Source organism: Acartia tonsa, chromosome 14 (assembly GCF_053477335.1).
Source record: "Acartia tonsa isolate MP-2025a chromosome 14, ASM5347733v1, whole genome shotgun sequence".
NCBI classification, from domain to species: domain Eukaryota; kingdom Metazoa; phylum Arthropoda; class Copepoda; order Calanoida; family Acartiidae; genus Acartia; species Acartia tonsa.
This window is the reverse complement of record NC_137273.1, coordinates 13,620,810-13,634,246: the sequence shown is the minus strand read 5'-3', so window position 1 is coordinate 13,634,246 and position 13,437 is coordinate 13,620,810. Positions and strand designations below refer to the sequence as shown.

Sequence of the window (13,437 nt, the reverse complement as noted above, 5' to 3'; positions counted from 1 at the left end):
GGGAAGATATGTCTAAAGATTATTTTAACTGTCATTGACCATTCCCTGCCAAGCATTGCCCATAATCCTCAAGGGTTTATTGAATGGTCTCATTTTTTACGTCATTGGCTTATATACTTCCCTACTACCGACAAGGACAATTTTATCCAATAAGTAGCGCAGTAATAACAAGATAAAAAAAACTGTTATTAAAATTGAACACTTAACAGTAGTCCAGTAAATTCAGATTGAAAATAATTACCTAGTCATGTTACACAGTTGACATTGGGCTCTTTATTACACTAGTCCCCAAAGTTTTATAATTACTTTGGGGGACTTTTATTAATTTTTTATTGGTTTCTTCATTAAGTTTAATGTCCAAACGTTTCAACCACTAATTATATTATACAGGAGGGGTAATTTTGTGCAGTGTTTCGGAGCCGGAGCCGGGAGCAGCAACATTTTTGGTGGAGCCGGATCCGGAGCCGTATTTTTCGTTAAAAACGGCTCCGGCTCCAGATTAGCTAAAAATGATTTTTAAAGTAATATTATAATTTGGCAACGGTCTAATTCCTTATAATAAACTGAAAAACTATTTATATAGCTTTAATCAAATTAAAGCAAAATATTTTATATTATTTATTTTATTTTATCAAATTCAATAATGAACAAAAATTGATATATTAATTTTAAGGTAGGAGCCGGAGCCGTATTTCCAGATACGGCTCCGCGGAGCCGGAGCCGCATCAAAATTAAACGGCTCTGACACCCTGATTTTGTGTATTATCTTTGGGGATATACATCAATTTATAGGTCAATGTCTTATAATCTGTCTATATTTTTCAGGTGCCCCCCTACCTACATGAGAAGTTCACCCTGCTAAGATATTTTGCTCAATACATGGACCAAAATTTGACGGAGGGAGGAGAAACCAGAAAAGGTAAAAATTAAATTCAAGTTAGCAGATTTTGAATAATACATGATAGAAAATGATGTATAGCTCCTTATTACAGACAATTTACCCATCTGGGCTCACAGAACTGGTTTTAATCTTACAATTTTCATCTCAATATCTGCGTAAAGCTCTTTATGAATTTTTCTAATATATTTTTACTGTTTTAGGATTAAGAAGTCTGACGACCACGATACCTCAAATAAAGAGGTGGATTCGCACCCCCAAGGCCATTATTATGCACCTCACAAACGGAACCATACAGGTATTGATTTATTTATTACTAGCGGCTAGGCCCCTAGAGGTCTCTTGGGGCATTTGATGGGGGGGGGGGGTTAGGGTAATTGTCGACCTCCCTCAATAGGTCCTGGGAATGAATATCACAGGACCTATTAGAAGCTACATTGTAAAGCAAAACCATATTGGTTCAGTGGTTAGTTAGATCTTTCAGGACAGACATACAGACATCCTGTTACTTTTATATTATTTTTGTATAAGCTTTTCTTGGTTTGTCTCTTCTAATCTGAAGGGATGATTTTGATTCATATCATTAAATTTTTTTTTTTTTAGGTAAACTACTTCAAAGACCACACCAAGCTGATAATTGGTAGTCTGGACGAGGCTGTGACATCATCACCCCAACAAAACTGCCCGCCCGGCCCGGCATCACACCAGCCATTCATTTTGACGTACATCAACAGCGCGCGAGAGAGCCGCTGCTTCCATCTGAATGATTTGGCGCGGCACGGTGCCTCCCAGCCAATCAGAGAACGGATGAGCTATGTGGCAGAGGTGCTGAACGAGTTTGTGGAGCTAGACAAGCAGATTAGTTAGCCCAGTCGTGTTGGGACAACCACATGTACTGTCAATACGCCACGTGTTATTCAATCAGCTGATTTGCACCATAGTTGCCATATCATATGAGCATCATAAACAATTAAAACAAAAATGTTATGCATTCTGTTTTTTTTATTTTTCTTAAATAATATAATCAATCTTGTTTGTATGAAATATTCATGCGCATAATACAATCCTTCGAACCGCATTGATATAACCTCAACTACAATGTTATTCAGGGATCTAAAGGGATAAGACGATGTCCAATAGATTGGTATACATCCCAAATAATGATAAATAAAATTACCCCTATCGTGGATTAAGAATTCACTAAAGCCCCCAAAGTTGTTAAGCCATTGAATAAGAATACGTTATTACAAAGCTTTGGGGACTAGTGTAATAAACAGTCCATTGTCCCCTCTCTGTTTCTCTGAATGTTATTACATCATGCATATTCTATACTTTATCTTGATATGTTAATAAAGACCTCTGCAATCATATTGATAGTGTATGTTGTATCAAGGAGGGAGGGGACATTGGACCATCAATTACACTGGTACCTCAATTTTTATAAACATGCTCTCTTATTCGAAGATTTTAGGTACTTTTAATTAATTTTGATTGGTTGGTTGGTTAAGACATTTCAACCAAAATTTCTATCCAAAAAGAGGTATTTTTGTTTATCATAATTGGGGATGTGTAGTGTATATACTTATTGTCCACTGTCTTATCCCTTAAGATCCCTGATGTTTGTATGTAGTATATCCATGCATCTTTAATACTAATTGTATTGGGATTTGTGTTTGAATCTTGAAATTAGAATTAAGATTATACATTCTCATCCAACTTGTAGATATAAAGTACAGGGTGTCGCACAAAAAACTGCACCTTTTAAGTTAAAAGTATAGTGTGTCCAACAACAAAAAACACAGTGCACCTATTAGTGCAGTTGCATCTTTAAAATCATTTTTAAAAACACATGAAATGAATTTGATGCATATTTTTACCGAGTTTTTTATGTATATATGGTTTCATTAAATTTAAAAATGCATGTTTTTTTCTGAGACACCCTGTACAAAGTATCATTTTTCTTGCAAACCAACTCACACAAAATTATTTCAGATATTCAAAACTATTTTGTAATATTTTTGATAAATTAGTGGTTGAAACGTTTGGATACTTAACTTTATAAACCAACCAATCTAAATCCAAGTCCCCGAAGGTGTTAAGCCAAGAAAACGTTATTACAAAACCTTGGGAAATATTGTAATCAACAGCCTCTCTGATATGGAGTAGAAAATGGAAATTCGCCATCTTTTCCCCTCAACTTTTGCCTAAACTTTACAATCAAATCTTAATTCAATATTTCATTGCGAAATCTCAAAGTTTGGCCGCAAAACTTACAATTTTTATTCTCCACATTTTGCATCAACTTTTAACATCCGCAACTTGTGCATGGAAAAAAAGTTTCCTGTTGAAAAAAGAACAAACATCAACGGTGATTTCAAAATTCCCGCCATAATTTCTATAAACAAAAACATGTTTAATTGCAGCAATAATTGTTATATTGCGATGTATAACAATAAATTGTTTGCAAAATATCTAATTTTCGGCAACTTTGAATTTATATATTGCGGCAAATTTTGTTATATGTCACATGTATAGCAATACCTTGCTGGCAAGTTCACTTGAAATTTGGCATAAAATTAATAAACTATTACTTGGATCTTACACCAGATTTTCATGTTATATATAAATAATTATAATAATAATAAGGGGGGGGGGGAAGTTTTGACACATTTGCGTAAACAGGGAGTATAGGCTTTATCTTTGGACTGAGAGTATAGGTTATTAGGGATAAAATCATTCTTATATAATGAATTTTCCCAAGTTTTAAGATTTTTTGGATAGGCCCCCAGGTTCCGGAGCTCCAGGCCTCCAGGTCCTCTCTGTACAGGTAAAAATGAAAAAAAAAATTTGTTGAAGAGTTAGAAGTCAACTTATGAAACAAAATATGCGCTTTTTTCTTCAAATATGTGAATAACATTCAAAAATATGCATATTTTGTTTCATAGGTTGACTTCTAACTCTTCAAAAAAAAATTATTTTTTTAATTTTTACCTGTACAGAGAGGACCTGGAGGCCTGGAGCTCCGGAACCTGGAGGCCTATCCAAAAAATCTTAAAACTTGGGAAAATTCACCATATAAGAATGATTTTATCCCTAATAACCTATCCTCTCAGTCCAAAGATAAAGCCTATACTCCCTGTTTACGCAAATGTGTCAAAACTTCCCCCCCCCCTTATTTTATCAGACTTTAAAAATAGCAAATTTGTCTGATAAATCATTAAAAACTCAGGATTATTGTGTTGAACGTTATGTTCTTACTAGAAATCTAAAGGGATAAGACAATGACCGAAAAATTAAGTACATCCCCAATGATGATACACAAAATTACTTTTCTGTAGATTACAATAATTGGTTGAAACGTTTGGACATTCAGCTAAATTAACTAACCAATCAAAATTCAAAGTCCCCAAAGTTAATAAGCCAACGAATAAGAAAATGTTATTATGAGACTTTGGGGATTAGTGTTATTAACTGCCGAATGTCTCCTCCCACGAACAATCATAATTTATGCCATTTTTGGTTGTTTGTAAAAAAAACTTAAATAATTACTTTGTACTTTGGTCTTTCAAACCAACAAGAAAATTCATTTAACAAAAATTACAGTAAAAGAAGTAATCCAGTTACTTAAAAGTATTTTTTATGATTTTAATTTATTTATGTAACAGGATTTTTCTTTTCATTAAATTAGTGAAATAAAATCTAATTAGTAAGAAATTTAAAATAAATTTAACTAGCCGAATATTTGAATTATTTGAGTTAATTAATAATTATGTATAGTTACAAAACTTAATTAATTCAAATCACTTTTCAGCCATTTTTAATGATCTCAAATAAAAATTTTGTATAGTGTAAATATTATTAGTTGTTTTTATAGGCTGTTTTTTTGTAAATTCATTAAATGTATTTTTTATATTTTCCTGTTTTCGGGAATAGTTATCATTAATCTATGTGATTTGAAAATATATGTAAATAGTTCAATTAAATTATGGCCAAGTCTTCCTAATGTTAAAGTGCCACTAAACTGACCGCAATCTACCTTGAAAACCGGTTTTAACAATAATTGGAAGAAAAAGTCTTCCAAAAATTTTGTATAAAATCCACGAAAAAAATCAGGTTGGATTAAAGTCAGTTGTAATTGCTGTGAATATCACTGCTGTCCTGTGATTGGTTCCCTATATACTTGCTTAACTCTTATTGGTCACAATTTATCAAGCAATCTTTTTATTGGTCAATCTAAATAAATTGCAATTGAAGTGCTCTGATTGGCTAAAAGGTTAAAAATTCTGACCAATAGCAAGTAAGAAAACCAAAACTAATTGTATTTTTCTTGAAAAATGTATGTAATCCGCCTATTAATTACTATGTGATAATAAAATATTTTTTTTTGTAACTCAAGCATAATTAATTTTTCATTTTTATACCTAGTTAAGAAAAATTAGCAAAAAAACGCCAAATTTATTACATTTTGTACATTTTTTATACTCTTATACTTCAAGACTTAAAAACTCATTCTCTCTATATATATACATGCTTACTGCCTTATACTGATCTCAATCTAAAAAACTTCCATTTTTTACTCTAAAATAAAAAAAAATAGCAGATTTTTCCACTCATTCAATCAAAAGCAATAATATTTTCCAATTTTAAAAATTACTCGTTTAATAATTATTTTGATCTGTTTATTGATCGCCTGATCATGTTAATCTGTTGTAATATTAGTTTGTATTCTTTAAAATATAAATTTTAAAATGAAAGTTTTATTTTTTATGGTTAGGAAATTTGGGCCTACTATTAAATTTAATGATTCATAAATAGTTGAATTTCTTGGGATTAGGACAGGTTCAAAAATTTAAGGATAAAACAGAAAAAGGGATTAAAATTTTTAAATTTAAGGTAAAAGGACAACAATATTTATCATAGATTAAAGAATAGGTCATCAATAATAGTGTATATTATGGATAAAAGAATATGTAAACAAACATTATTAAATATGGATAAAGATAGTTAGTAATTTAGGGGTAAAGGTAAAAAATAAACAGGGATAAAGGGTCAATAAAAATCAAGAATAAAGGTTAATATCAAAAATAAAAGAATAGGTCAACTATAAAGAATTACTACATATTTATCAGAAATAGGTATAAAAGGATATAAGTATTTTAGGGATAAATGAATAGGAAAAGTCCAGAGATAAAGGAAGAAGTCAGTATTTCAGGAATAAAGGAAAAGGGAATTTCAGGGATAGAGGAATATGTCAGCATTTCAGGAATAAAGAAATAAGTCAATATTTCAGGGATAAAGGAATAGGTGAATATTTCAGGGATAGAGGAATAGGTCAATAATTCAGGGATAAAGGAATAGGTCAATATATCAGGAATAAAGGAATAGGTCAATATTTCAGGGATGTAGGAATAGGTCAATATTTCAGGAATAAAGAAATAGGTCAATATATCAGGAATAAAGGAATAGGTCAATATTTCAGGGATAAAGGAATAGGTATATATTTTAGGGATAAAGGAATGAGTGAATATTTCAGGGATAGAGGAATAGGTCAATAATTCAGGGATAAAGGAATAGGTCAATATATCAGGAATAAAGGAATAGGTCAATATTTCAGGGATATAGGAATAGGTCAATATATCAGGAATAAAGAAATAGGTCAATATATCAGGAATAAAGGAATAGGTCAATATATCAGGAATAAAGGAATAGGTCAATATATCAGGAATAAAGGAATAGGTCAATATTTCAGGGATAGAGGAATAGGTATATATTTTAGGGATAAAGGAATGGGTGAATATTTCAGGGATAGAGGAATAGGTCAATAATTCAGGGATAAAGGAATAGGTCAATATATCAGGAAAAAAGGAATAGGTCAATATTTCAGGGATATAGGAATAGGTCAATATATCAGGAATAAAGGAATAGGTCAATATTTCAGGGATAGAGGAATAGGTATATATTTTAGGGATAAAGGAATGGGTGAATATTTCAGGGATAGAGGAATAGGTCAATAATTCAGGGATAAAGGAATAGGTCAATATATCAGGAATAAAGGAATAGGTCAATATTTCAGGGATATAGGAATAGGTCAATATTTCAGGAATAAAGAAATAGGTCAATATTTCAGGAATAAAGGAATAGGTCAATATTTCAAGGATAGAGGAATAGGCATATATTTCAGGGATAAAGGAATGGGTGAATATTTCAGGGATAGAGGAATAGGTCAGCATTTCAGGAATAAAAGAATAGGTCAATATTTCAGGAATAAAGGAATAGGTCAATAATTCAGGGATAAAGGAATAGGTCAATATTTCAGGAATAAAGGAATAGGTCAATATTTCAGGGATAAAGGAATAGTTCAGTATTTCAAAGATAAAGGAATAGGTAATTATTTCAGGGATAGGTCAGCATTTCAGGAATAAAGGAATAGGTCAATAGTTCAGGAATAAAGGAATAGGTGAATATTTCAGGGATAGAGGAATAGGTCAGCATTTCAGGAATAAAGGAATAGGTCAATATTTCAGGGATAGAGGAATAGGTAAATATTACGGGGTAAAGGAAAAGGTCAGTATTTCAGGAATAAAGGAATAGGTCAATATTTCAGGGATAAAGGAATAAGTGAATATTTCAGGGATAGAGGAATAGTTCAGTATTTCAGGAATAAAGGAATAGGTCAATAATTCAGGGATAAAGGAATAGGTTAATATTTCAGGGATAAAAAAATATGTGAATAATACAGGGAAAGAAAAAGTTCAGTATTTCAGGAATAAAGGAATAAGTCAGTATTTCAGGGATAAAGGAATAGGTAAATATTACAGGGATAAAGGTTAGTATTTCAGGGATAAAGGAATAGGTCAATATTTCAGGAGTAAAGGAATAGGGCAATATTTTAGGAATAAAGGTCACTATTTCAGGAATAAAGGAATAGGTAAATATTTCAGGGATAAAGGAATAGGTAAATATTTCAGGAATAGAGGATTAGGTCAGCATTTCAGGAATAAAGGAATAGGTAAATATTTCAGGGATAAAGGAATAGGTCAGCATTTCAGGAATAAAGGAATAGGTAAATATTTCAGGGATAAAGGAATAGTTCAGCATTTCAGGAATAAAGGAATAGGTCAATAATTCAGGGAGAAAGGAATAGGTTAATATTTCAGGGAAAAAAGAATAGGTGAATAATACAGGGTAAAGAAAAAGGTCAGTATTTCAGGAATAAAGGAATAGGTCAGTATTTCAGGGATAAAGGAATAGGTAAATATTTCAGGGATAAAAGAAAAGGTCAGTATTTCAGGGATTAAGGAATAGGTCAATATTTCAGGAATAAAGGAATCGGTTAATATCTCTGAGATAAAGATATAGATAAAGATATAGGTCATTATTTCAGGAGTAAAGGAATAGGTTGGTATTTTAGGAATAAAGTTCACTATTTCAGGAATATAGGAATAGGTAAATATTTCAGGGATGAAGGAATAGGTCAGTATTTCAGGGATAAAGAAATAGGTCAACTTTCAGGGATAAATAGATAGGTCAGTTTTTTAGGAATAAAGGAATATGGTTATATTTCAGGGATAAAGAAATAGTATTTCAGAAATAAAGGGATAGATCAATATTTCAGGGATAAAGGGATAGGTCAGTATTTCAGGATTAAAGGAATAGGTCAAAATTTCAGGGATAAAGGGATAGGACAATATTTCGGAAATAAAGGAATAGGTATATATCTCAGGGATAAAGATAAACGTCTGTAATATGTCAAATTTCAGGGATAAAGGGATTGGTCAGTTTTTCAGGAATAATAGCATATGGTTATATTTCAGGGATACATAAATATTTCAGGAATAAAGGAATAAGTCAATATTTCAGGAATAAAGGTATACTTAAATATTCCAGGGAAAAAGGAATAGGTTATTATTTCTGGCCTAAAGGAATAAGTCAATACTTCAGAAATAGGTTAATAATTCAGGAATAAAGGAATGGGTAAATACTTCAGAGATAAAGGAAATTGTCAATATTTCAGGAATAAAGGAAAAGGTCAATATTCTAGGGATAAAGGAATAGGGTAATAATTATCAGAGATAAAGGAATAAATTAATAATTATCAGAGATAAAGGAATAGATCAGAATTTTAGGAATAAAGCAATAGGTCAATAATTCAGGGATAAAGGAATAAATCAATATTTTAGGGATAAAGGAATAGGTCAATACTTCAGGAATAGGTTAATAATTCAGGAATAAAGGAATGGGTAAATACTTCAGAGATAAAGGAAATCGTCAATATTTCAGGAATAAAGGAAATAGTCAATATTTCAGGAATAAAGGAAAAGGTCAATATTTTAAGGATAAAGGAATAGGGTAATAATTATCAGAGATAAAGGAATAAATTTATAATTATCAGAGATAAAGGAATAGATCAGTATTTTAGGAATAAAGCAATAGGTCAATAATTCAGGGATAAAGAAATAAATCAATATTTCAGGGATAAAGGAATAGGTCAGTATTTCAGGAATAAAGGAATAGGTCAATATTTCAGAAATATTAGAGTAGGACAGTTCCAGGGATAAAGATAGGTCAATAAATACTTCAGGGTTAAAGGATAAAATTAATATTTTGAGAATAAAGGTATACTTCAATATCCAAGGATAATGGAATAGGTTAAAGGAATAGGGTAATGATTATCAGGGATAAAGGAATATATCAGTATTTCAGGAATAAAGGAATAGGTTAATAATTCAGGGATAAAGTAATAGATCAATATTTTTGGGTTAAAGGAATAGGTTAATAATTATCAGGGTTAAAGGAATAGGTCAGCATTTCAGGACTAGGTCAATATTTCAGGGATATTAGAGTAGTATATCTCCAGGGATAAAGGAAAAGATCAATACTTCAGGGTTAAAGTATAAGATTTTATATTTCAGGAATAAAGGAATACTTTAATATTCCAAGGATAAAGGAATAGTTTAATAATTCCGGGATAAAGGAATAGGTCAATATTTCAGGAATAAAGGAATAGTCAATACTTCAGGAATAAAGGAATAGATTTATATTTCAGGGATAAAGGAATAGGTCAAAAATTATCAGGGATAAATGAATAGGTTAATAATTCAGGGAAAAATTAGAGGTCAATAGTTCAGGGATAAAGGAATAGGGTTATAACTATCAGAGATAAAGGAATAGGTCAATATTTCAGGGATAAAGGAAGGGACACCCCCAAACCCCCCCAAACAAAAAATCCTTCCCCCATTTTTTTTTTTTGCAGAATATTTCCTGGGTCCTTTTTTTTGCAGAAGATTTCCTTGGTCCTTTCTTTTGCAGAAGATTTCCTTGGTCCTTTTAAAAATTTCACCTTTATTTTTTTTTGATCACCTCTTGGGGCAAAGCCCCTAGAGGCTAGGGGCGAAGCCGCTAGTAGATTATCTAGTGTAGATGGTTGATAATAAAGCAGTGTCTACTCTAGTCATGTATATTATATAACCATGACTATAGAGACACTACCTTATCTATAGTTATATAGAATATATAGTGTGGATGGTTGATAAAAAAGCAGTGTCTACTCTAGTCATGTATATTATATAACCATAACTCTAGAGACACTACCTTATCTATAGTTATATAGACTATATAGTGTAGATGGTTGATAATAAAGCAGTGTCTACTCTAGTCATGTACATTATATAAACATGACTAAAGAAACACTACCTTATCTATAGTTATATAGAATTTTATAGAACATACAATAAAACAGTATGGATATTTCTGAGAGTTTAAGTAGCAAACACATTATCATACTTCAAAGAACATTAACCAGTGATTAAAAACCAACACAAATCACCAAATAATGTTCCATGAAATATGATAATTTATAATCATTATAGTGCAGTGATAACAATTTAAAGAATTTGTCGATATAAGAAGATAAATTTAGTAAAATCCAAAAAGCTCATTAAACTATGATAGTCTAGTATATTTAATCATATCAATATTTAATGACCCAAATGGAATTACTTGATGAACAAATTTCAATATGATTACTAATTTCAGATACATTAGTTTATATAATGCTAGACCTAATATACAAGTGAGTAACGCGCGCTAGCAACCAGCGGTCAAATTATTAAGCGCATATTCGGCGGTCAAATTGAACCAGATTTGGCGCGTAAATAATTTTGTAGTTTATAAGCTGTAGCTTTGGCGCAGTGGCGTGCGAAGCACTTTGTCTAGGGGGGGGCATTTTAAAGATTTTGAAAAATTTTGCATTTTGATTATATATACTAATTTTAAATAAGGGCGTTTTAAGGGGTTGGATTATTTGATTATAGGCATTCTAGTCCTTATCCCTTCTTCCCCATCCCTATTTCCCATTTATATCCCCCATCTCTTCCCCCCCCCCATCTCTTCTCCCCCATCTCTTCTCCCCCATCCCTTCTCCCCACTTGCAATGACCGAAGGGGAAGGGAGCTAGAAAGAATCTTCAAAAAAATGTACAGAAGATAATTTAACCTTCCCCCCCCCCCTCACCACAAAACATTTTTTATGGGTGGAAGGGGATGTTATAAAATCTCAGCAGGAAGGATGAATAACCCTATTAAAAAAAAAAAAAATTTTTTTGGGGGGGGAGATAAAAACACTCATTTTGGAAATAATTTACCAAAAATTAACCTAATATGTAAAACTGATTTTAATTATTTCTTTTTTGTATGAAAACAAGGATGACAACATCTTTAAGTACCAAAGCACAAAAAGTCATTAATAAGAATACAGACAAGTAGATTTAAAGAGCATCTGTTGAAATAAATATATATTTTAGGTAGAAAAAGTCACAAATCATTTTTCCTGTATGTTGTGTGATGACAGTCAAAGTAAATTACATATTGGATGCTCGAAACAGCAAGAAATTTTATTTTTTTAAATATTATAATCCACAAAAAAATTTATCGTACCATAAAAACCAAAGATATAAAGAACTATGTAAAAAATAAAAAAAATTACTTGTCCTTTCATCTACAGATATAAAAATCTCTTAGAAATATGGAAAACTTTGGGGTATAGTCTCTTTTGTGGCAACGCCTCTTAAGGGGCATTTCGTCGTATTTTCATAGTAGCTTTTAATAGATTATTTCAGGTTAAGTTAGGTCAGGTGATTTCCCCGCAGGGTTTGGCAATTGGCCCCACAGGAGCTATAAATAGGGGAAAAGCTACTGTGAAAATACGACAAAATGCACCTTAAGAGGCAATGTCACAAAAGGGACCATACCCGAAATTTAAAAGATACAAAAATAGCCAAAAACGTCCTGAAATGCAGCCTGACCTCCATGAATTTTTAATAGTTATTTATACTCCATAATGATGAAAATGTTAACATTAAGTTTTAGCCTTCTATCTTTAATTGCAGTTGAAAAAATCACATTTCCCCCTTAGCATTACATACTGACAGCCATAGTGAATTATAGAGAAGCTAAAAAGTTATATCAACATATCCTACCCTCTTTAAATGGCACTTTAAAACTCTGTTAATTTTTCATTAAGTGGTGTTTCCAAGGATTTATAAGGGCGGTGCGTGAAGCGCACCTAAAAAAATTTACTCCCCCTTTGAACTAAAATCAATTAAAGACAACAAGAGTGGCGTATTTTATCAAGTTAGGAATATAGAGTGTAGTTAGTTTTAAGGGTTTTTAATGAAAATTGCAATAAAAAAAAACATGTCTTTTTGTAAGGGTATGTACACAAAAAAAATGATAAACTTATCCTGAAAATAATATGACATCATATATAGTTATTCATTTAGACAGACATACAGTGTTGAGAAAAAGGCTTAGATAAATATCAACGCTGTTTCTTTTTTATATAAAATAACTTTTTGATTAAATATTTGTTGTTTACAAATGTTTTTAAAGAAATAAAAGCAAAATATACAATGTGATAAAAAGCAGAAACCATTTGGAAGGGCGCGAAGTGCAAATTTTTTTCTTCAAATATGCATGGAGGGAGGGGTTTTTGGGCTATTTATTACACTAGTCCCCAATATTTCATATAAAATTTTCTTATTCCTTGGCTCAACAACTTTGGGGACTTTAATGGAATTTTGATTGGTTGGTTAATTAAGTCGAGTTTCCATACATTTCATCCACTAATTGTAATCTATATAAGGGGTAATTTTGTGTATCATCATTGGGGATGTACAAAATTTCTTTGGTAAAAAGTTTATATTTAACAAAATAACATACTTCCTATTACCTGGTTTGTTATGTCCAGTGAAAAAAGATTATAACCTAATTTCTACACTTATTAAAAAATTTTGAAAGGTTAAATTAATAGTAACTGTCTGGTTGGCGCGAAGCGCCAAAAATTTTTTTTTGGAGTATTTCTTGATCTTTTTTTTTGAAAACTTGGATAGTTTTGCTTTTTTTAGGGTAGGGGGCAAAAAGGGGCATTTTTTGTTGACCCGGGGGGGGGGCAAAATGGGGCATTTTTCAACATTTAGGGGGGGGGGCAGGGGGGGCGTTTTGGTCGCTAGGGGGGGGGGGGCGATTGCCCCAAATGCCCCC

The 13,437-nt window shown here is 31.7% G+C and overlaps 1 protein-coding gene across 2 annotated transcripts in view; it reads left to right on the top strand.

Annotated features, from left to right (window-relative positions):
* Window positions 1-5,652, top strand: part of LOC145305193 (serine/threonine-protein kinase PLK1-like) — an 82,721-nt gene extending 77,069 nt beyond the window's left edge. Inside the window, exons 12-15 of one of the 2 annotated variants that reach the window (XR_013874525.1) lie at window positions 826-919; window positions 1,102-1,196; window positions 1,502-1,930; window positions 4,710-5,652. Coding sequence is in view for 1 of the 2 variants with exons in the window: in XM_080146740.1 (XP_080002866.1) it covers window positions 826-919; window positions 1,102-1,196; window positions 1,502-1,765 (453 nt within the window). In the remaining variant the exon portion in view is untranslated. Of the gene's footprint in view, window positions 1-825; window positions 920-1,101; window positions 1,197-1,501; window positions 3,500-4,709 lie in introns of those variants that run through there. The other variant, XM_080146740.1, reaches the window with a different exon arrangement.
* Window positions 5,653-13,437: the final 7,785 nt, after the last annotated feature.